Here is a 25,528-nt window from a genome sequence, read left to right on the forward strand (position 1 = left end):
CTCGAAAATCCCCCACGGACAGAACGTGAAAAGAGGACATGTCCGGGAAAAAGAGGACGGTTGGTCACCCTGCTTTAGATAAACTATTACTAAGCTAGCTAACAAGCTAACTTAGCATGCTCCTGTTAGCTGTTTACATAAAACAGAATAAATACAGTTTAACACATTCTGATGAATCCTTCAAATAAATAATTTGTTTGTTATGAATTTTTATTTGGAGTTTCCATTTAAATATTTCACACACAGGTGGAATACATGTTCAGTTTCTTTGACTCCCTGTAACGATACACTTTATTCTTTAAAAATAAAAATCCATTTAAAACAATTCACATTTTCAGCGGCCCACTTTCAAAAGCATCTAAGCACTGAGATCATGTCTTTGTCTTCACTGACAGCCGGTGTCGACAGGATTTTCTGCTTTAATATACGTGATGTGTGTTTCTATGCACATTTCTTAGAGTCCATTTAGCGTGCAGAGGTGCTTTTGGATGCCAGGCTTTGTTACAGCAGAGATCTTTTCACTCGTTGAACATCAATACTTATTTATCTGTCTGCAATCCCGACAGGCATAATGTCATCTGAACACACAGTTTGATCATTTCCAGTGCAAATGATTAAAAGTGGAAAACGGAATAAATTAAGAACACAACAGCAGCTGAATGTATGTATTCATCACTCCTTGGAAAAAAGTAATTACACTCATATTTATTATGAGGAACACAAATAAATGCTATGTCTAAAATGTACTGTGTACTCTCAAATATCATACAACTGTCATTTTTAGTGCAATTTCATTTGTTTACACCACAACTTGCTTTCCGTCCCTTTTCCAAAAGCTGCATGGAGAATGAAATTATCAAATGTTAGCCTGCAAGTGTATAAGTGTGTGTGTGTATGTAAAAAAACATATATACATACATATATATGTATATATATATATATACATATGGGGGAAAAACCATGATGGTCAGCTTCACATCGTGGGCAAAAGCTGCAGATTTTCTGCACAAGTCGTGATTTTGGTTGAGCGCCGAGGTACTGAGGCGCGGCTACACGATGCAGCACGATGTTGGTCGTGGCCTTGCTGCAGGCAGCGCTGCAGCTGACCTCCTCACTAATGCTACTAAAATTTGAAGCTTTTGTGAGACTCTGTATGAATAGCGGGGCTTTTAGGCTCACAAGCTAACATTATCCTTCTGCAGTGCATCTTTCTATGGTGCTTTCCAGTCCACCACTTACAGCTGCTGCTCTCTACATTCCTATGGTCATTGCAGTTTCTCACAGTTCTGTACAGTATTGCACAATTCAAGTTCATCTACTGCCTCCAAACAGTGGTGAGGACTAATATTCGATGTCCAACGTCATAATCTGTCATAAACTGTCGTTATCCAGAGTAAATAAGACGCATTCCTTCAAGCAGGTAAAAGATTCAATTATCAAGTAATCACCCCACCGTACATTCAGTGAAACAAAGTCAAAGTAAACACCGGCTCCTGGACAGCTGACGAATTCTTCGTCTCCTTGTGGTTTTGGCGTAGCCCCCTGTCCTGACTTTGGTTTTTATGCATGTGTAGCACTGAGCACAGATACAAGTGCAGCAACACTGTGTGACCACTCGTCTCCAAGATGAAAGATTACGGTTTAAAAATGCTGTCATTCATTTACTGAGCAACCCAGTGCTGGCTATTTACAAACAGGAAATCAATGACCCACTGTTGTAACTAGAGATAAATGACTAGATATACCGATTGTGCAAATATGCCGTAGTGTCCAGTGTAGATTTTGTCAAATGAGAATCTGTCTATTAAAACTTAACACTTAAATCAGACAGAAGAGAAATAACCTAATCCCAGGCTTCACGTTGGGACTGTGCAAAGATGGGTGTTACCTTCTACTGCGATAGATTTCAGAGAGCCTTCTTTATGGATTTTAACACAGCCTGATAGAAACGCGAACACGCTTATCTCTCTGAAGGATATGATTTTTTTCAAATGCCTAAAGTATACCTCAAAATCTACACTCCTACACAGACTGAGAAAATCACATAAAATCTGCCAAAGTTTGTTCTTTGATACAAATACATCATATTCTTAATAAGGATAAACTAATAAAAAATATTCATCTGTCGTGAAATCTTTATAGGAAGAAAAAGTCACCTCTCCAAGCAGGAACTCCCTCTCACACAAAGACTAAAGTGCAGGAGCCAAGAATGCACCGTCTGCATCCATCCGGCTTAATATCAGAGTCTAGATGTAAGGCTGTCGTAATGCTCTTCTGTGATTGGTTAACTGTGAAAATCATAGTCACTAACATCTTTTTTCGCCATGTGGGTATCGTTCACGCCCACAGATCAGACAGCTGATAGATCCGATGAAGTCAAAAAACCAGGAAGTAAAAGCTTTGATCAAAACGACTGCAGAGACCTTTTTCTGTTGTAGGCATGTGGATGTATAAAGAATAAAATCAAAGTCACTTGTAGGAAATAGCCTGGCAGGGCCTGGGGCTCAAACTGGTGCCCACTGGAGTACAAAGCGTAACGGCAGCGTCTGTGACCTGCAGACACAAACAGGAGAAAGGAGCGTCAGAAACTGAGCACACAGTTTTCAGTCATCGGTGTGGCATCACGTTCATTTTCTTATTAAAAATAATGCAGATGAGGTTACAAACCTTTACATTACAAAAAACGTCTAGTTTTATAGAAAAGCAGCCTGAACGCTGAAAGCTCTGCCTCCCGTTCTCCTTTAAACGAACCAGAAGCGGTCTGCGAGCGAGGAGCTCTGTGCTGATGTGGTGCTGCGAAGTCTTTGACATAAGGGCCAATCTGATTATTCAAGGATTTTAAATTCAGTTCCAGATTTAACAGGAAGTCAATATGGGAGAAATATGCTCTCTGTTTCTGGCTGGGTATCATCTGAGCAGCAATGAAAATGTATGCTGATGATACTGCCTGAGGGAAGCATGTATAATGTAAACAGGGCCGGCCGCGGTGCAGAGCCCACTGGAACCCCATAATTAACCTTAATTTGTGAAGAAGACTCCCCATTTATATTAAAAATTGGAGCATATTAAAGAGATTTGGTTCATCCGCTGCACGCAGTACATTTAAAGCCTACAGCATGCTAATCTCTGTAATAAAATATAAAGGTTTGAGGTGTCAACCTGAGGTCTAGCAGGCTCTAAGAGTATCAGCTGTAACCTTCACTAAAGCTGTTTCTGTGCTGCGATCAGCTACTCTTTCAGGAGTTTGGACATGTGGGTCAAGTGATGTCTTTATAATAATGGTTTCATTCATGCAAGCATTAAAGCCACTCAGTTTATTTAAAAGTGACAACAACTATTTATACTTTCAAGAGGTCACCATAGCAGGTACCTCCACAGATCTGATGCAGCAGATTCTTAAACTTCCTCCCTGACACATCCCAAAGCAACGTGAGTCTCCTCCTGAGCCCAAACCAAGGATTCAGCCGCCCCCTCAGTCCCAGGTTGCTTAACTAACGATCTACGAGGTCGATACACAGAAGCTAAAATGTTCTCGTCATCCAAAGACTTCTGAACCTCTGAAGTCTGATTCTGACCACACGGTGGCAAACCTGAACAGGAATCAGAGAGCAGGTCTGCTGTGTGCGAGCAGCGAGGAGCTGTGTCACGATTTTTATATCTGTTAATACATTACAATGTTTATTTTCAGTGTAATACCAGGGGGATCTATGAACGAACAATGAGAAGCTGTGTCTCATTGTGTACGGGCAAAAAGTCTATTTAAATCACAAAAAGTTACCATAACACTTTCCAGCAGCTAAACGAATACGATTCAGTCAGATGCAGCATGCGTGTGGTTTGTGGCTGATGTGAGAAATACGCTGATTAAATCATTTCTTCGTGACGTGACAACACTGTAAAAAACAGTCCTGCATTCGTGCACAAAGAAATGGATTTGTTTGACAGTTCGATTAGTCTGATGATCCTCTGACAATATGAAGCTGCATTGACATTAGTCTTAAACAAGAGACTTTTACCTTTCACCTCAGAAAGGACTGTTCACGGCACAAATTCACTGTTCTTCACAGCCAGCGGCTGGAAAAGCCTCGACTTCCTGGTTCTGGAACATGTACTGTGAAAATAAACATGCACACGTTAAAATAAATCCCAACAGAAACGTTTCATATTATATCAAACAATTTGTTTACACAACAAATATGTGAGGACTGCACTGTACAAAACTCAGTATGAGCTAATAAATCATTCACTCATTCATGTTGTTATGAAATATCCATGCTAATAAACACCAAGGCTGTAAATGCTGGGAACAGAAAAGATTATGAACAAACGTGGCACTAAAGGGAGCTTTGAACATTTAATAAAAGGTTGTAATTTTAGTGGCTTTAAAACATCCAAAATACACCAAATCACACTTTATGTGTTCTTCATACAAAACTCTGAATTTTATGTATTTATAATTACTGAATAATCTCAGCTCAATTTTATTTACAACAACCAACTCGATGCACTTTATACTGTAAGGTAAAGACTCTACAATCACACAGAGAAAATGTCAACAATCAAGTGTTCTCATCTAAATTGAAGAGGAACAGAAGCAGGATGAAGAATGAATTAAGACTCAGACCACAAGTTAAAGTAACAGTTGTATTAAACAGAACTAGCAGGGCTCCACAGCTGGTCTTTGTGTCTTCAGTCAACATGAGTGGGCTGTGGGGGGGTATCTGAAGCCACCCGTGTTGCACATGTGAAATATAGGATGGCAGATATAACAATGTGGTGACACAGGATCAGAAAACACTGTAATTATAAGACAGTTTAACAGAGTGCAGTGCTGGGGTTTTGTGTTTTTGTAGGATAGCAGGAACATTCAGGGTCAACAATTAGGAAAAGGCAGTTAGCAGTGGTTGATCTGAAAAAACACTTCAGATCAACATGTCTGTGAAGGTTCTCAGTCATCCAGGTCATCGTAGTCAAGGAGCTTGCAAACAAAAGCGTCTGGACTTCTTTAAGTTGCTTGAAGACGTTTCACCTCTCATTCGAGAAGCTTCTTCTGGCCAATGTTCACATTTTGGACAGAGATGGTTTGAAAGAGGAGTGAAAGAAGCCATCTATGTCCACTGTGAGCGACCATCTTTGAACAGAGGCGGGGTTTACGACACCAACTCTCTGCCATCTATAATCCAGTTTTGAGATCCCTTCCCAGACGCCTTAACGCCCACTCACATCCTGGGCCATCTGACCTCAGGAAATCACATGATAAGGTGGGGCCAGGTTTCACAATGAACACACCCGAAACTCTGGCTGATTGGGACCCACACCCAGTTTCACACCTTGGCTCAGGCGATTAGAGGATCATCAGGGGGTCCTTTTGTCCCTCTGTGGGGGGAAACTCCCACTAGGTTTATATCTGGGACTCTCCACCATTTGACCTTAGAACTGAAGAAGCTTCTCGGATGAGAGGTGAAACGTCTTCAAGCAACTTAAAGAAGTCCAGACGCTTTTCTTTGCAAGCTCCTTTGACTTCAGATCAACATTTCATGGCACTAGGTTACCATGTGACCATTCTTCAAGGCAATTTTTAAAAATGCAGATCTCTCAAAGTGGGTTTTTAAAAAGCCAGATGTTGGTGACGATGTATCGAGAAAGAGGGCTGCACCTCTGAGGCACGAAAGTGGGGGAAAATCTGACTGAAGAAACTCCAACAATAGTGACCGAGGAGAAAGCCAGAAAAGGCACAGCCTTCCAAAGTGTTCCCAAAACCTTCACTGCTTGAGCTGGCAGCAGACATTTAGCCAGAGTTGGGTTGGTCTGCAGTGCATGGACAAATTATGTTTATTTACTTCAAAAGAAGTTTCAACTCCAGCAGACACACGAGCAGGTTTCCCCTGCTGCTGTAGATCATTCCAAAGTATCATGGTGACTGATTGATGAGAACCCCAAGGCTTGAGAGGAGAGAAACTTTGTGCTACAGGGTCTGAACATACTCATTTTTACCCCCACACAAGAGTGCTGGCACCACAGGAAAGGCTGAGATGCTTTACAAAATAAGAGACTGGGGAGCTCCGGTGTCAGAGTCAGTTCATCATCACTGACTGGAGGCTGAGCAGGAACCAGTGTTTTTAAAATGTTCACAGGAACCAATCAGCAGGTGACACATCAATAGGCCAGCCCATGGGATCAACCAATCAGGAGGAGATCTGCAGAAGACTCTCAAAGATCCTCAAAGGTGGAGAGGTCTCATACAAAACATCACTAAACTCCAGTGAATATGAGGCTGTAAGAAGAATATTTTGTCCTCCTGCAGCTGCTGGTAGTGAGAGCTTCCCACAAGGTGAACGGTATAAAAACATCTGGAGTTTGTATCAGAGTCACATTCTGCTTCCTTAAGTGTCTCTGTCACAGAGCAGTATGGAGCTGCTGTAGTAAAGCTCCACCTGCTGGGGCTTTTTCACACTGCACTGATGTGACTGATCCTGTTACAGCATTCACTTTGTAGCTGATCAGTGTTTTCACACTGATGCACATCATCGTAGTGAAACTGAAGCACTTGTGTTGCTGTGCGGAAAAATGTCTAAGAATCAGATGAACATTGAATTTAATGTTACTGAAACTGGAAATAAAATAGAAGATGAAAGTCTCTCCATCATCGCCACGTGCTTGCTCGTAGGGGATTGTTGGGTCTTTTCAATATTATTGAGCTGGTTTACCTCCCAGTGACTAAAGCTTTGAGAGTCACATGACTAAACTTACTGGTTTGAGGTTGGGCTCCATCTCTGTGAAGTTCCACTCAGTCAGAGGCAGACTTAGACTGAAAGGCTAGAAGAAACAGGGGGGAAGCAGCATAATGATATGAATACAATAATACACTCCGCTGGCTGCTGTCTATAATCATTAGGGATGGGTACCGGTATCATGGCACCGGTTCTGACATAAACGGTAGTAACCAGACCGAAAAGCAGAGCACATTTCGGTGCTTTATTTCTGCTTTTTTTTTTACTGAGATGTCACACACTTTGGATTCTAGCCAATCATTTTACGTTTCCGAGGATAGTAGGCGGGGCCAGGTACGTACGTTCTGTTAGAGCAGAGCTACAGATTAAAAATGTCCAAGGCGAAGCGGTCAAAGTCTGGCTGTACTTCACAGCAAAAGATGCAAACTCAGCAGCAACAAGTGCTTTAAGCTGATACTGTGATACTGTCAAAGGAGGTAACACCTCGAATCTGATGAAACACCTGGCGACGCATAGCGTTTTTTTTTTAAAGCCGAGAAATGCGCCGTATTTGATAGCTTGCTGCGAGACCTCACACCGAGCACATCTACTGCGGGTGTGGTGCCTGTTATGCAACATCCCCCAAAAACACGAAGAGGAGAGTCCTGGCCCCTAGCCCTGCCAGTGTAGCAGAAATGATGAGGATGATGATGCAGCAGCAGCCGTTCTTCTCTGCGTGAGTAGCTTAATGTTGTTCGTGTGTAATTTACGTTGAGTAGGCTAACCACGTTATTACATTAATGCATGTAAGGTGAACTAGCAAACACCGTCGTAGTTACATGCGGCTGTCTTCTTGTTTGATGGCAGATACTCCCTTCACCCTGGCCAAAAAGGCTAAAATGACCAAAGAAAAAGTGGAAAACAGCTAAACTTTGGACAAAGTTTGTTTTTTCCATTGTTTAAGCACTGCTTCCAGCCAAGAGTGATGCCATAAATCCCCCATAGCTGCAGAAAAGGCTAACATTGTTATCTTTTTACAAAAAACAGCTGAACATGAGAGGTTTTTGGACAAAGTTGGTGTTCTTGATTCTTTAAGCACCGGTTCGAGCACCGTTTAAGCACCGGCACCGTTTCAAAAGTACCGGTTTGGTACTGGTATCAGATAAAACCTAAACGATACCCATCCCTAATAATCATCAAACTGACATCGGTCAGCCTGATGTCGCAAATATCTACTGACATCCATGACAGCACTGGTCCCAGCTTCCACAGCGTTTTGCTGATGGCTCCTAAGAAGCAGATGCTGCAGCTCCTCCAGACTCATGTCCACATTCTCCACTGTGTCTGCAACCTCAGCTCTGCACACACACATGGAGGATGTGTTATACAATTCATACACCTCACAGTACTTTTCTGTTGCATTACATTTTTCATGACTTCGTCCACCTGTGAGCACCTACCTCTCCAGAGCAGGTCTCTTGCTCCTCCTCTCCAGCATGGAGCCTACAGAGCCCCTCCCCTCCAGAACAGATTGGACCATTGCAACAGGAAGGACAGGTGGTTCAGAGGAGCACACCTCACACGGGGAGGTCAACGCTACAGCCTCTCCTCCCGGTACACTGCTTCCTTTTCCTCCCCCTCGTACCCCTGGACTCACAGGCTCCTCTTTGATCAGCATCATGCACTTCTCCCTACAAGCAGAGTCACACGTTGTGTGTTAAAAGTAGCTTTTAATAGTGAGCCAAGAAAGTCACACATGGATCTCCTACCTAGTCTCATCAGGCTGCATCTGCAGAGCCATGCTCGCCTGAGACATATCAGTAACATCGGATATAATCGGTCCTCCTGCAAGTCCGCTAGCAGAGCAGGAAGCAGTATCACTGGATGGCTGAGGGCAAAGAGGAGAGGACTGTGATGCATGTTTGCTCTAATAAATTTAGCACCAATGAAGTTGAAGATTTTCAGGATGCTTGTATTTAGTTAAAAAAACAAAACAACACACAACCTAGAATCTGTTCAAACATATCTGGTTGTGAGCCCACATAAATGCTTTTGGTTCCTGAAAACAGTTGAAGTCAGAATTTCGTTGGACTCGTTTAGACCTTTTTTCAACTTCAACACTTCTGTGATTGTTGCCTTTGCAGCAGAGCCTGTATGTAACAGTCCTTTACAGACTCATGTGTTTGACCTCGGACTGCAGTGAAGCACATCGGTGGCCCCCTAAATCTGTCACTGCACATTGCTTCCCCCTAGTGGTGACGTACAGTAACAGCTGGATTGATGGCGCTGGAGTGTTAGGATATGTATTCAAACAGATGAGGACAAAATGATTAACCCCTCCTATTAAAGGTTAAAAAGTGCATCAGTTATAAACACGCTTGTCTAAAATGGAAAAAAATAATTGTTGATGTTCATAAAATAGGAGATGGATCCAAAGTTATCATTCCAAGTATCATGAACTGGAGTGAGAAGTTTCATCAAAGAAAGCTGGACAGTAAAGAGCCAGTCTGTCAGAGGTAGGAAGCAAAAGATTTCAAAGAAGGAAACTAGTGAGAGATGTGTTTACAGCAGAAGAACGACCGAGACACTGGTGAATGACTTGGCCGAGTTGGGAACTGAAGTCTCAAAGAAGATAATCACGAGAAGCCTGCACAGGAACAAAACTCCACTTCTTCAGAAGAGACGTCTTCAAGCCAGAAGACTTTGGTCAGATAAGACAAAACTAGAGCTCTTTGGCTAGAAACACTACTTATATCTGAAGAGGCCTCTCCTGTTTGAAGAGCCACCTCCACAGGACAAGACTCAGTGGTCCATCTGCATCTAAAGGTCAAAGGTCACTCTTTTGAGGACGCCAGTGTTCACATCTTAGACAGAGAGGACAGATGGTTTGAAAGAGGAGTGAAAGAAGCATCTATGTCCACTGTGAGCGACCATCTTTGAACAGAGGCGGGGTTTACGACACCAACTCTCTGCCATCTATAATCCAGTTTTGAGATCCCTTCCCAGACGCCTTAATGCCCACTCACATCCTGGGCCATCTGACCTCAGGAAATCACATGATAAGGTGGGGCCAGGTTTCACAATGAACACACCCGAAACTCTGGCTGATTGTGACCCACACCTGTTTTCACACCTTGGCTCGTGGGATTAGGTAGAGGATCAATAGGGAGTCCATGACCCTCTTGGGGGAACACTCCCACAGGGCTTAAATCTGGGACTCTCCACCATGAGAGGTGAAACATCTTCAAGCATCTCCAGATGCTTTTCTTCCCAAGCTCCTTAGACAACCCCAAGGACACCATTCCCACAGTGAGACACAACTGTGGGGAGTCGGGAAAGATAACAGAAGATTTTGAAAGAAAACCTCAAGCACTCCACAGTGAAGAACTACCTGCAGAAGGCCAAAGTGAATGTTATTGAATGGCTTGCACAATGCACTGATTTAAATCCCACTGAAGTTCTTCAGACTGAGGTAAATGCAAGAAGAGACCATCAAACATGGAGAAGCCTGAGAGCTTAGCCAAAGAAGAATGGGCTGTGATATTTCAGGCGATGTAGGTGCGAGTTGCCAAAACCTACAACAAAAGAATAGAATCTATTATCCAGCAAAAATGATATGATTCATTATTAGTATCAGAGGTGCTAATGATTCTGTCCTCATCTGTATAATAAATTATGATTTAACACAGTAGCTGTCATGGTTCTACATTTAGATTCATCAGTATTGGGAAGTGTGTATGTACTCGATCAGTTGGTTTTAAAGGTCATTTTAGAATCGCACATAGCCGAGCACTTAGGAAGGCCAGCTGTTTACCTCACAGCTGATTTGACTGCATGTTGCTACCAGCGCTGTTTGTGCTGAATGTGGAAGGTCAGCAGCAGCACAGCAGATTATTAATTATAGTTCCCAGTAAAATGTGTCCACACGGTACTTTCAACAAACTGAAAACCAGACTTGAGGTGTGTCGTTCTCACCGACTGGATGTAGAAGGGCTCGTGGATGGCTTCCATCTGGTGACTATGGCTGAACTTGGAGGCAGGAGGGCTGGGAGAGCCATCGTCCAACATCAGAGGCCTGGAGGAAGCGTTATTGTTTCACTAAGTTATAAAACAGTAGTAATATCAGCTACGCACAATGATCATCAATGTACTAATTAACAAATGGTTAATTGGTGTGACTGGAGCAGACGTCTGTTTGTCTGTGGTGTTTACACTGAAACCTGCTGAATGCTACAGGTCTTTTCGATCCGTCTTTGTTACACGGCTTCTTGTAATTAACAATGCTGTGTCACAAGATTCAGTCTTTCAAGAGCTCATGTGCTCCTTCGGTTTTGTATTTATTAACCAACAAGTCCATGCAGCAAACACATGGTTGTGTGTGTGTGCTTTATATCCACGGATAATAATCTCAACACTGAAGGGCAAAGTCAGCTGGCAGCAGCCAGTGGTGTGCTAGACCCCACCTCCACTGTTTTAAATCATTAAACTGGACCTCTGTGATGTGTATGTGGAATGTTTTTAATGGATTAACCAACAAACTGTATGCTTGTCTGTGGTGATACAGACCATCCAAGGAATCTGTGCTTCAGTTTACATGCTAACACTGTAACTATGATGGCAAACATGCTAGACTTGTGCTCATGTTAAGACCCATGCAGAAATGAGCTCGAAGCTTTTTTAAAAGGTTAATTTTGGAGCAAGGAAACTTGCAGTGAGAGTAGATGAACTAGGACACAAAACCCAGATTGTGGAAGTGTATGAAAAAAAAGACACACATTTCTGCAAAGCATACATCTGAACTCTTCCCGACCCAGAAATACACATTTCTTTGGCACTTTTGTGTTGCGGCGTGCCGTTGCTTTCTCACGTCGGCCTCGTTCACTCTCAGTAACAAAGCTGAACCAGCATTTTACACACACAGCCTGTCGTGCAGGGTCGCGCACCCTGCTCTGCCTTCACTGTGTGTGTGTGTTTGTGTCTGACTGACTGATTCAGCACTTGTCTCCATTCACATCGCTTGTTGAGTTCGATTATTCAGTTTGTCAGCTGAGCCAGCCCTTCCCTCTGCCCCACTGTGGCCCTGTTTGTCTCACTTTTGTTGATTGCTCTACTGTGCGCCCGTGTGTGTTTGTGCACGGCTCTGTGTGTGTAGGTGTGTGTCTACTCACAGCTTTCTCTTTAGGCCCACAGTGCTGGGTGTGTTGGACTGCATCTGGCTGAACAGAAACTGAATCAGCTGGCAAAGACAGAACGAGCATGTGTGAATCAGCAGCTCACACAGGAAAACATCACCAACTCTCATTTTTACCTTCAGATATAAACAGAACAGGAAACTGAGAGACACGAGCCCTAACCTCCCCGCTCACATGTTCAGACGATGAACCTTTGTGTTTCTCAGGTCTGATGGTCTGAACATTTTCACTTTATAAACTGATTCATCTTTTTGTGAATCAGACATGCAGCAAAAGTGCTGATGCTTCAAGTAACAATCCAGTAAGCTAGCTGACGGTGTTAAAACAGCACTCTATCAAAGCAAAGGAAACAATGCTTTATGACGCCAGAACATTTACCTTCAACTCTAAAACAAAAAGTTCAAAAGAAATACTGTAAAACACTGTGATACAAGTGCCGTCGGTCCTGCATTCAAACGTCTCACAAATTTATACATAAATCACCTTAGCTGTGAAAAGAACTTCATTTACTTTCCACCACAGCGACGAACCCACAGAGAACAAACATCCACTGTGTAGTTTGAATAACGTCTGGAAGGAAAATTATACTCCTGCTGCCGACCTCTGGCAGGTTTCATCAGTTACAAAGATGCTGGAAGCTCAGCGATAACAGAAAGAAACGGTAACATCACCGAAATATAGCTTTGAAGTATTTGTTCAGTGTTTATTCCTTTAGAGTGGAAGATACATGTGAAATACAGAAGCGTGAATGGTAAATGGCCTGTATTTATATAGCGCTTTACTCGTCCCTAAGGACCCCAAAGCGCTTTACACATCCAGTCATCCACACATCCACACACTGGTGATGGCAGCTACATTGTAGCCACAGCCACCCTGGGGCGCACTGACAGAGGTGAGGCTGCCGGACACTGGCGCCACCGGGCCCTCTGACCACCACCAGTAGGCAACGGGTGAAGTGTCTTGCCCAAAGACACAACGACCGAGACTGTCCAAGCCGGGGCTCGAACCAGCAACCTTCCGATTACAAGGCGAACTCCCAACTCTTGAGCCACGACCGCCCCGTGAGTCAAACGTGAAGGCAAAAACTTTCATTACTTACTTTTGTATCTGTGTTTTACATAAACATATAAATGCATCATGAGTACCCATAGACTGACCTTGTTCATGACTTTCTGTTGCTGCGTGTGGTTCTGTCTCAGTGACACCACCTCCCGCCACAGCACCTCATTCTGCCTGCAAACGGAGGGGAAACACTGCAGAGATCAGAAAGGCGGAACGAGCAGAACGAATGCGAAACATTACAAGTACGACCTGAACGTTTTGTTATAGCCACCTGTTTATAGACTAATTACGTTTTTAATAAGCAGAGTTAAAAACTGGGTTTCGATGTGATGCAAAGAAAAGAGCACAGTCGATTCTTCCATGTAGGTTTTTTTCACTACTTTAGGTTCATTCAGGTTAATCTCACGAGCATGCGTGCTTCAGGCACAAGCAGTGTTTCATTTAACCTGTCAGGCATCAGTGCACAGCAGAAATCTTTCAGCCAAACATGCTCAACAAGTTTAATCATGTGCAATCTCTATAATGTATTTATGACTCTATTAGCTGTCTTTTCCTCCATTTGCCTAAAAACAATCCACCCTGAGGAAATGAAGATTCTGTCTTTGTTTTGTTGATGTGCAAAAGAAGAAAAGTTTAAATAGTTGTGTTGGTTAAATCCCAAATTTCCCTCAATGTGGAAATGTGTGCAGGGTAGCTAAAGGAAGCAATGGCGTCACGTCGACATAAACACACAGCGATGATGTTCATCATCCACCTGCTGACACACTGACTTTCTGTGATGGATGTCCACACCATTGCTCACATACATATGCACGCACCTGTGTTCACGTGTGCTCACCTTTCTGAGAAGATTACCAGTGGTTACCGATGTGTGTGTGTGTGTGTGTGTTAGTCAGGTGAGCAGGTGAACATTCTCTTCTCTCATTAACAAACAATACGGAGCACAAAGCAGCCACACAACAGGCACAGCAGCTCTGTTCAGTAACAATAGTGTGTAGAAAAAAAGTGAGGTCATCTACTTAGCAAGAGAAACAAAACACAGGTTAGCTGCTGCTCTGACACAATCCCTGTCTTCAACATGGGCCAGCAATGTGTGAGTGTGTGGGTCAGATGACCACGAGCGGACATCGCTGTAGCATGGCTGTATTTATTTTACCAAAAACAAGTTCAGAGGACAAATAAAAAAAATGTTTTTAACTAGAAAAATGTGAAATATTTTTTCAAGGAGACAGAAGAGTCAGGAAGGGCATCGTTTCTCTGCCAGTGTAAAACTGAACAAGGACACTTTATGCAGCCCAACAAGCGTCAGTCATGTTTCTGGGCTCCACACACACATCATACTTTTCAGCTCCCTCAGAGGTTAAAATGTTAAAATAAATAAAAACAGGATCACAACGATCCAAAAGGGCTAACTGTTTTTATTTAGGTGTCTACGCTTTAATAATTGTTAGTTAATATGAAAGACTGTGCTTATATTCTTCCAGAGAACAGCACAACACTCTTCCACAATCACAGTAATTCACATTCAAATTTCAGTCAAATATAAACTATTAAACGTTTCTGTGCTTACACGTGTTTATGACTGTAATAATCTACAAATGTAGTTTTTGCACCTACAGTAAAATAAACAAAGTGATTTTGCAGAACGTCTGATGCTCCAGTTCACACTGGACTGAAACGTGTGTCTGAAACTTCAGGCTTTGAGTCAAAGGGAACTTTTTTCAGCACGTTTGTGCGAATCGTCTGAAGTTGAGTGTTTTTATTTTCTGCTGCACTAAAATCCCTTTTACCTAAAAATCTGTTGAACTTTTGAAACAGTGTCGCCTCTGTGACAATGACAAATCAAAATCAAGAAGGGGCGGGACTTGTGATATCAGTTCGCACAGACCCACACAGACACACACAGACACACACAGACCCACACAGACACACACAGACACACAGACACACACAGACCCACACAGACACACAGACACACAGACACACACAGACCCACACAGACACACACACAGACCCACACAGACCCACACAGACACACACAGACACACAGACACACACAGACCCACACAGACACACAGACACACAGACACACACAGACCCACACAGACACACACACAGACACACACAGACACACACAGACACACACACAGACACACACAGACACACACAGACACACAGACCCACACAGACACACACAGACACACAGACCCACACAGACACACACAGACACACACAGACACACACAGACACACAGACCCACACAGACACACACAGACCCACACAGACACACACAGACACACAGACCCACACAGACCCACACAGACACACACAGACCCACACAGACACACACAGACCCACACAGACCCACACAGACACACAGACCCACACAGACACACACAGACCCACACAGACCCACACAGACACACACAGACCCACACAGACACACACAGACACACACAGACACACAGACCCACACAGACACACAGACACACACAGACACACACAGACCCACAGACCCACACAGACACACAGACACACACAGACACACACAGACACACAGACCCACACAGACCCACACAGACACACACACAGACACACACAGACACACAGACCCACACAGACACACAGACCCACACAGACACACACAGACACACAGACCCACACAGACACACACAGACACACAGACCCACACAGACACACACAGACACACACAGACACACACAGACACACAGACCCACACAGACACACAGACACACACAGACACACACAGACACACAGACCCACACAGACCCACACAGACACACACAGACACACACAGACACACAGACCCACACAGACCCACACAGACACACAGACCCACACAGACACACACAGACACACACAGACACACACAGACACACAGACCCACACAGACACACACGTCCTGTACTCACTGCTTCATGTCCTGCATCTGACACTCCATGTTGTCCTGTTGTGTCCTGAGAAGCTGGACTTCGTACAGCAGCTTACTGAGGTCCTCCTGACGAACTTTAGTCTCTTCACTCTTCACTATGGACACCTGAAAACATGATGCATTCTGGGTAACTCATTTCCAAACTAACATTATGTTGTGTGTTCAGGTAAAAACACCTCAAATGATGCAATTATCAAGCATCAATATCGGGTCCATTTTTCTCACTTTCCCACAAATGCAAAGGAAAAATCACATTTCTCATTTTTGAATGATTTGAATTATATGTTAAGATAAATCATAAGAACTTTGGCATAGAATTAATTTATGACAACAGAAATACTACAGTTCTACGGGCGTTTTACACGAATGGTAGTTCATGTCCACAAACTACACCAATGCTGTGTTTTCATGTCACGTTTTAAAATCTCCTTTATGTGAAAATTTGAACAGTGTTCAGTGAAAAAAGCTGCGCCTGAACTCTTGAAGTATGATGTTGTCACTGGATGTCCAGAGCTGAGGGAGATGGTTTGTTACAGACTGATATAAAAAGAAAACAATGATTTCTGTTTCTCAGATGTCTTTTTGTAAGAGAGAAATAAAATTTTTTGTGCAAAACCCCTCTCTAAACGTGCAGCTTCACCTAACTGGACCAATAGCAAGGTCTTGGACTTTGGTCAAAGCACCACACTGTTATTGGCTTTGATAGAAGCGTCGTCTAAGGAGCTTGAAAAGAAAAGCATCTGGACTGGATCTTAATAATTTTTATGAAGGAAAACAAACAATTTAGCATAATGAAGAACTCCTTCAGAGACATTGCTCCTATCTGCATCCATACCTTTCTTTTGATGTGTTCCAGCATGTGCTCATGTCCCTGGAGGAAGTACAGATGTTGGAACTCTGTATCGTCTCTCTCAGGTTTCACCAAACCACTCTGCTCGATGTTTACCACCTTACGAAAACCATCTATAAGCAAAAAGTAGGACTGATAAATAAATGGAGAATGAAGAGGAGAGGAGAGGAGAGGAGAGGAGAAACTCACACATGTTGAGTTGCCGGACGAAGCTTGCCATGTTGTTGTGTTTAAAATATTTGGGCAAAACCTCCTTAGCAAAGCGACCCTGGTCAAACACATGGAAACTAGTCCCAGTCTGAAACAGAGAAAACACAGAAATGCAGAATCAGTTTTCAGGATCTCTGTGCATAGCTAATCCAGCACTGAGAGAAATACATCATTCATGTGCGTACTAATCTGTACTGAATCGTTTTTGTGTTGCAAACATTAGCGTACGGCAGCTCAGTGTGACAGGAAACACCGCTGTGATGTACTTTTCCTCAGATCAACCAAAAACATGAAGAAACTGAAGATCAGGTTAACTTTTAGCCTTTTTAAATGTGTTTACACATTGAGTGCGGTTACCATCGTGCTGCGTTTGATTCCATCTCTGGATTTCACAGACATCCAGGTAAGCTCTTACAAGTAGCTGAGTTAACTTTAAATAATAATACGTTATGAGTTATTAAATAATACTAACAATAGGGAGTCATCTGGAAAACTGGCCGATGCCGGGGTTCGTCTACAGATGACTGATCCCAATAATAACACATTTTAATCAGAACTAGCAGTGAGTAACGCCAGTAACGCAGCGCAGCACAAACTCGGTGTAAACATGAAAGTAAATGTTTGTCTATTTGGGAATTTGGTGTTTTGGTCAAGCAGAGAGTCTGTCAGTGATAAAATGCAACATCACTGTTTGAAACCAGGTGAAATCAACGTTATATGGATGCTGCATGTATTGGGGAACATTAAATGAATAACAACAGAACTTTTACCCAGTTTTTGCCCATTTTTGTCCTTTTTTTTCTTACCAGCAGGTATAAATTTGTACATTTTACCGAAATTCCGAAATTTTTGCGTTTCTGTGTGGACGAGGAATACAGAGTTGGTCACGCAGCGTCAAAGGTATGCGCCTTTTTCACGTCACACTGTGGCCACGTTATTGTTTACAGGAGATGAATCGCAGAATGGCAGATAGAGACAAAATACTGTTAATCTGACTGTCTGCAGGTTTACACGCAGTTACTGTCCCTCCATTTACAAAGGCAGAGGCGTCACCGTGTGATTATTTTACGTGTACTTGTTTTTTTCCTGTGTAATAATGTTCAACATTGCTGTCAATACATTTTTCAAAAATGCCTCTCTGTGCAAAATGGGTGTAAAAACATAAACAGCTGTGGGATCCTGTTTGTCCGTGATTTGAACAGCCCAGCGCTGCTCCCGACACAGGGAAAACCAACCCTGCAGGGAGACCTACCTCCGCACCTGTGCAGGTGAAGCCAAAGGGCAGATTTGCTTCACCAGATTTTCTAGTCTTTGGCTTAGAATGAAGTTGATTTGGAAACATATTCAGCGATGCTTCATCTCCTGCTTTGCGTTTGTGTGGGCGCCCCGTGCTAGCAGTGTCCAAGCGTCCCCCCCTTTCATACCGCCCCCCCCCCCCCCCCCCCCCCCCTTGCAATGGCTCAGCGCCCCACACTTTGGGAAGGTCTGCTGTAACTAAACGTTACACGCTTTGAAGGGGGTAACGCTTTTGTTAGCGGCTTTTGTTTGCATTTGTTAAAATAACTCAAACATGGATGAGCAGTGAGCTTTACATGCACAGCGGTGTTCTCGAGGACACATGGCAGAGCCTCTGTGCTGGATTTGTGGTCATACTCGATGCCTTCACACTACACAAATAGATTTTTGTTACTATTTCAGATTAACAGAAATATTTACTTTACGATACTGTTCAAAGCTTTAGTCCACTGATGGAGTTACTTGTTACATAGGATCAATATCAGAAATGCAACTACTTAACAAGCTAAACAACCCAATAACAAAGCCTTGATACTGAAACCACTAAGTCACCACCAAATAAAGATCTTGCAACCGTACAATAAAGACATGTAGGATTTTTTGTACTGTTAAAGCTGCAACATCAGCTTCAACAGTTTCCCCAGAGCTTTAACAAGCTGGTCAGTCTCTCATAGACAACCTATGCCATATTCACTTCTTATATATACTGTACTAAAAATTAATATTAAGTAGTAACCATTAATATTAATGTAGATGTGACTCACGGCACTCCAGCAGATAAGGTGGTTGGTGTCTGGGTCCTCAACCAGGGTCCACAGCTTAGTTAGAAAGGCTGGAACATTACTAGTGTAGCTGCCATCCACACCAACCGCACCTGGAGACTCCTGCATAATGGCACCTGTCCGCTTCCAAGGCCTCTCACGAGGGAACAGAGTGTGCGAATGTATGAGGGTGAGTGTGTGTTTGTCTATATATGTGCACGCTCCCAGACTAGTCCATGTTTGAGAAACTCCTCTTCTGATGATCCCTTACTGATAATCCCAAGTTTGTCTCAGTGTCTTCGAGTCCATCTCAGTCAGCCGTGCGTCTCGCCGCGTGCTTCGTTTGTTTAATGAGTGTTTTTAAAATCTTCCTTCAGCCTGTTTTTCTCTTCCACTCTCCTCTCACTGTCCTCAGTACCACATCATCCATCCAGCTGAAAGCCATCACAGAAGGTCCATGTCAGCACACACACATGCACAATCCCGCCCCCCACCCCGGCCTCCCGCCCAGTCAAACAATACAGCATCCACACAAAAGCTTCAATAACACAGTGCTGTCCTACCATCAAAAGGCTACTGGTAAAAGTGAACAGCGTGCAGTGTGCCTTTATGTCAGCCAGAAAAGACAGAATTGATTCATTTGTGAGCATATCTTAAATATCTTTGTGTCATTATTAAGTACACATGTAACTCTTGTACAGTAAAACCACAGCAACAGACCAACTTTTTAATCATCTGAGTGAATCACAAACGAATGATGACTCGTGTCAGATATCTATCACTGCGGGTTTCATCTCAAGAGATTAAGTCCTTCTGTCGTTAAGTTCCAAAATCAGGCCACATTTTTAAAAGTACACAAAAAATTATTAGCAGTTCACCAGCAGATTCCCGTTTGACTAATGAGGAAGCACGCTCCGGCTCCCCGGAGGAGCCAATCATTCACCTCTAAACTATAATGTTGACCAAGCAGTAATGTCCAGGGCAGAAATATGAAGCCTACACAAAAGTGTCAGAAACTGCTGACACAAGTGTAGTCAACAGCTTTCTGCTAAACTTAGAAGTTGTTATGTGTGTGTGGGTTGCACACATACAGTTTATGGATGCAGCTTTCTACCCAGACTGCTAGCCTCAGTGGATAGCTTAGCACTCCATCCTCCTGTCCACATATAAATGGTAGTTTTATCTTCGTTTTGTATCTGAGTTTGTAGAATAAAGAACAGACTCATTAACTGATCAGTCACAGGTCAAAGGTCTTGACTATATTTGGTAACTGTTATCTCCAAAACCTCCAAAAAACAAAAAGTGCAAACTAATAGAAGACATCTTAGTGACCATGTCTGTCTTTCATGTTGAGGATGTAAAGGATAAATTTGTTAATGCTCAAAGACTATTAGCTATTGTTTATTTCAACTTCACACCAACAACCTCGCAAAAAACCCACACGTAGCATTTTGTGAAACTGAAGGATAATGAAGGGTAGCCTGTAATCTTCTGGTGGTTAGTAAGAACCAGAGAGACCATTTGACATCTTTTGTGCAGCAGCACAGAAAGCACGAAGGCTTCTGGTCTAACAAACCCTCCACTGACACTGAGGAAGTTTCTGCCCCTCCTCAAAAAGCACCGATGACAGGTTGGGGATGACGATGGTTCCCTAAAGAATACAAAGATGACCCTCATCACCTCACATATGCTTTCATACATTTTCCAATGCTGTAAATATACGTTATTGTAAAAACGATAACTGCTGCCCTCACTTTTCTCTCAGCTGTTTAGCACAGCAGTAACATTTTCTCAAATGTTTTATTCAAGAAAATTATTTCTGTTTCTTTCATATTTAGCTTGGCTATCGAGTACGCCATTAACTCAGTGTCTTTAGTAGTGCGGTGAAAAATGCTGAGGGGAGCAATATTAGCCATCCTCCGGACCTCGTGAATAACAGCCTGCATGACAAATATGACACTATGTTGTTACCACATCAAAGAAACAGCAGCATCCTTCTATAATACATTATTTCAGACTATGTAAATATTCAGGCTACATTTATTGTACCTGTTTGTCTTATTGGTGACTTTAAAGCAATGACGGGTTAATAGTCTGTCTAAATAAATAAATAAACAAAATTGAATCTACCTGCACACAGAGCATCTTCAAAACTGGCTTGATCCTTCCCATCCACAGCTATGTCTATTTCCTGCTGACAATGCTCGGAGAAACACAGTTATCTTTAAGCTGTGTATACAACCACAATTCCAAAGACGTTAGTAGCTGCACCTGGTGTCAGTTTGTCCTGGCTGACCGACGTCTGTTATGGCCTCAAAATACTAATTACAGGCCAATTAAAGGAGGTTAGTTAATGAGCAGATCTCCTTGCTTTGCATTCAAATGCTATGTTGGTGGTGTCCGTCCATCCATCCATCCATCCATCCATCCATCCATCCATCGATCTTCTTCCACTTATCCGGGTTGGGTCGTGGGGGCAGCAGCATAAACAGAGAAGCCCAGACCTCCCTTTCCTCAGCCACCCCTCTCCAGCTTATCCGGGGGAACACCAAGGCGTTCCCAGGCCAGCCGAGAGATATAATCTCTCCAGCGTGTCCTGGGTCTGCCCCGGGGCCTCCTCCCGGTGGGACATGCCTGGAACACCTCACCCAGGAGGCGCCCAGGGGGCATCCTTGTCAGATGCCCGAACCACCTCAGCTGGCTCCTTTCGATGTGGAGGAGCAGCTCTATCCTGAGTCCCCATCTCTAAGGCAGAGGCCAGAAACCCTTCAGAGGAAGCTCATTTCTGCCGCTTGTATCCGCAATCTCGTTCTTTCAGTCACCATCCACAGCTCAAACTGTAGGTGAGGGTGGGGACGCAGATTAACTGGTAAATTGAGAACTTTGCTTTTACACTGAGCTCTCTCTTCACCACAGTGGACCAGCACAGTGTCCACGTCACCAATCAGTCTGTCAGCGTCCCGCTCCCTTCTCCCGCACTCAACAAAACCCTGAGATACTTAAACTCCTCCACTCCGGGTAGGAACCCATTCCTAACCCAGAGTGGGCACTCCACTCCTTTCCAGCTGAGGACCATGGCCTCGGATTTGGAGGTGCTGATTCTCCTTATCGTCTACATATTTTGTAAATCTGGTTTTCATATCAGCCGGTACACAGCGAATCCTTGCAGGATGGTAACACATGTTTACCAAGCGTGATACCCCAAACTCACACACATTCCATCATCCCTGCAGGATTAGAGCTCTGCTGCCCGTATTATCACTAGGACTCCCCCTACCCACCACATCACCCCTATCCTGAAGCAGCTTCACTGGCTAGCGGTTAAACTTTGCATTAATTTTAAAATACTCCTTTATAGTCTATTATAAGGCTATTCATACCATACCTCTCTGATTTGGTACAGATCTCCATCCCATCCCGGTGCCTCAGATCCTCCTTTTCTCTTTTTCTTTCTGTTCCTTCCTTTCGTCTTCCTTTCACCATGGGAGGCAGGGCTTTTAGTCGCTCTGCCCCTCGACTTTGGAATTCCCTATGCCCCGACCTCAGAAACATCAGTTCATTCCCTCTTTTTAAGTCCACCTTCAAAGCCCACCTGTTCAAGATAGCCTTCTCTATATAACTTCTCCATGCTCGTAAACATTTTTTTTATTATTGTGTTTATTTCCTGTTTTTATGGCTGTATTGTTTGTTCTGTACAGTGTCCTTGGGTGTTTTGAAAGACGCTTTTAAATAAAATGTATTATTATTATTATTTATTATTATTAAGATGTCGTTAGTTTTGCAGGTCACAAAGCATCAAACATGCAGCTAATCCTTGGCTAAACGAGACACTGTATAAAAAGCATACCCTGCACCTCGCGCTAATTCATCAGGTAGAGGATTGCAACAAGCATGGTGTTTGCAGGTGGGTCAGTTCCAGCATAGTGACGGTGCGCAGTGAAAGCTGGTCTTCAGAAAACAACGAGCCGTCGTTTCCTCTCTTGATGAACAGACGAGAGGAAACGAGTGCGTCAGTGTTTTTTTAATCAGTTGTTTACACTGAAATGTTTGAGCAGGAGACAGCAAACACACACACACACACACACACACACACACACACACACACACACACACACACACACACACACACACACACACACACACACACACCTTGTCCAGTTCATCCAGGTTCCAGGTAGCAATCTATAAACGACGTGGTTTACCGGGAACTTTGCTCTTTTTGTTCTCTGTCAACTTCTCCAAATCTCTTTCATGGGCGATCTAACAGGAAAAAAGCTTTGATGAGCTGTTTCGATGACTGCACCGTGTGTCATGCTGACATGGATGTTTTTAAACACATGGATAAAACTGACTCACACTTAATACTGCAGGTGCTGTATTGTTGATCCTGTGTTGCATCATACTACGTCCAGTAAAATAACAGAATTTTGGGGCTTTTTCTTGCTTTTGGGGGAAATGTTTGAAAATATATGGAGAGCTAGCACTCAGTGCTTGTGTCATTTGTGCCTGATTCAAATGTGCCTCAATGTGGTCACATGTGGTCACCTCAACATTTCAATTTCAAGTGACATAATTTTAATTTTTAATACGAACATTTTCCTGGTTTGAATGAGAATATTTGATTTTTAATATAGTGGTTATACATGATTATTGATCATGTTCATCTAAGGAAGAGGTTTCACCTGTCAGCTCCTTCACTTCTACAGGAGTATATCATCAAACATATGACAGCTTTGCTATTGTCTCTGCATTAAAACATAAAATAAGGATTATTTACAAAAGTTTTGCAAATCAAAACTTTCCAAAACATAGCCTGAAATACTTGAAGGCTTTCGGGAAAGGCAGCGGGAAGGTGCGCACCACAGGAAGTCTGTACAGATGAAAAAAGTGATGAAATGTAATTTTACTGAAGGTCTTGTTATGGTGTGACCTTGTTTGCAGATTGTATTTATTCTGCATAATATTAGTGACAGCATGATATTCAGAGGCGTCACTATGAAAGCAGCTCACCGTGCCCCAGCGATTAATTTGGATGTCTCATGAAAAAGACGAACAGAAAACTTGATGAATTCATCCTCGTTGCTCAGCAAACAGAACTTGGCAGATGATGTTTGAGGCTCCAGTGTGGAACAGCAGCTGAAGGTCTGTGGTCCTACCTGGAGAAACAATGTGAACAGACGTTTTTAGTCACACACGTCATTAAAAACAGAGCAACAAAAACAATTAGTTACTCACTGCTGGAGAAAAGCATACCAACGCTTTCCTGCAGAAGCTTCACAGCGTGCTGCATTTCTCCGAGAATCCTCTGCTCCATGGACTGTTTCCCCAGACCAAAGTTTCTCAGGGTCATCAGGCAGAAGCGTCTGTGCTCTAACCGGGACTGTAATCTGCTAAAACCACTCCTGGAGGGTGAGCTACATGCAAAAACGGAAACTTTTATCCCTTTAATTATGTTTCAGTAATTACAAGCACATCACCTGTTGTTCTCACTGCTACCACCAGATGGTGCCAGTGTAAGGAGTTTTGACATTCAGCATTTACTTTGTTTCACAGTATTTACATCACATTCATGTCACCACAGAAAGTATTCCCACTTAATTTATTTTAATCTTGCACTCCAACCACATGCAGACTAATACGTCTGCATTACATTTCCAGTGGCCACTGTTATCCGATGCAACTCTGAGACCCGAGGCTGTCATTGTGCTCTTACTCCTTTACCATTAAAATAACAAACGGAGGACCACAGCAGTTACATTTTCATAGTTTAGTGGTTTACACATTCACCTCACAAGCAAAAGTTATGCAGTTCAGTTCCAAACTTCGTTTGGCTCACGGCGAAGGCGGTCGCACTTTTCTCCTCTCCTCTTCCCCTTATCTTCGCTGCTTAGCCTCTTGTGTCCTTGTCCTGTCTCGTGTACTTTTCCCTGGAACACTCTCTCACAGTCTGTTCTCTAAAACCTAAAAGAGGAATTATGGATTTGATCAACTGGTCCCTGAATGCAATTGACACCCCTTTCTCAACTAGAAGTCTGGGCTCGGGTGAGCCTGACTGCTGAAGATATCTACCTATTCGGAACCATGGTAACAGGGTTCTGGCTGATCGGAGCTGGCTTGACCCTGACTTATCGAAGAATTAAGGAAGCGGAACCGGCTGTTCAAACCGGCTGCCCGCTGGGATTGAAATGATGGGAGAGGCGTGAGTTTCTCAAAATGGGCTCATTGAGTGCAGCACGGAGAAGATCTTGGAGAGGCTACGGCTGCTGTGAATACTCAGAATAAGATCTCTGAGTGAAAAACTGGATTACATCTGGAGGGGCTCGCTCGAATAACAACTTTGAGCGCAAATTCGATCACATCTTGGGGAAGTGCACTGCGGTCGTGAGTTCTCAGAATCGGCTCTTTGAGCAAAAAGAACGACAACATCACGGAACGTAAGTTTGATAACATCATAGGAAGCTCGCGGCTCTCCAACGGGAGATTGAGAGACCAGT

At 43.3% G+C, this 25,528-nt stretch overlaps 1 protein-coding gene across 1 annotated transcript; it reads right to left on the minus strand.

The window, feature by feature from the left end:
* Positions 1-201: 201 nt before the first annotated feature.
* hsf4 (heat shock transcription factor 4) lies at positions 202-19,163 on the minus strand. The gene is made up of 13 exons (XM_085358967.1): positions 19,038-19,163; positions 16,957-17,065; positions 16,753-16,880; positions 15,898-16,022; positions 13,060-13,135; positions 11,879-11,946; positions 10,686-10,785; positions 8,480-8,598; positions 8,171-8,401; positions 7,951-8,068; positions 6,751-6,816; positions 4,017-4,111; positions 202-2,553 (listed from the first exon to the last, which is right to left on the minus strand). The coding sequence occupies exons 1-12, from the start codon at positions 19,161-19,163 to the stop codon at positions 4,052-4,054; spliced, it is 1,326 nt and encodes a 441-aa protein (XP_085215093.1). The 3' UTR covers positions 202-2,553; positions 4,017-4,051.
* Between the last annotated feature and the right edge of the window lie 6,365 nt (positions 19,164-25,528).

This window comes from Diplotaxodon limnothrissa, linkage group LG7, assembly GCF_057381915.1.
Source record: "Diplotaxodon limnothrissa isolate DT_005_m linkage group LG7, D_limnothrissa_male_GT1.1, whole genome shotgun sequence".
Lineage (NCBI taxonomy): Eukaryota > Metazoa > Chordata > Actinopteri > Cichliformes > Cichlidae > Diplotaxodon > Diplotaxodon limnothrissa.

Coding starts and splice junctions, on each gene's coding strand:
- hsf4 (XM_085358967.1), bottom strand. CDS start 19,163: ATGCAGGAGTCTCCAGGTGCGGTTGGTGTGGATGGCAGCTACACTAGT. Junction 13,136..15,897: donor CAGATGCAGGACATGAAGCA/GTGAGTACAGGA, acceptor CTCCGTTTGCAG/GCAGAATGAGGTGCTGTGGC. Junction 8,599..10,685: donor AGCCCTTCTACATCCAGTCG/GTGAGAACGACA, acceptor CTTTGCCCTCAG/CCATCCAGTGATACTGCTTC.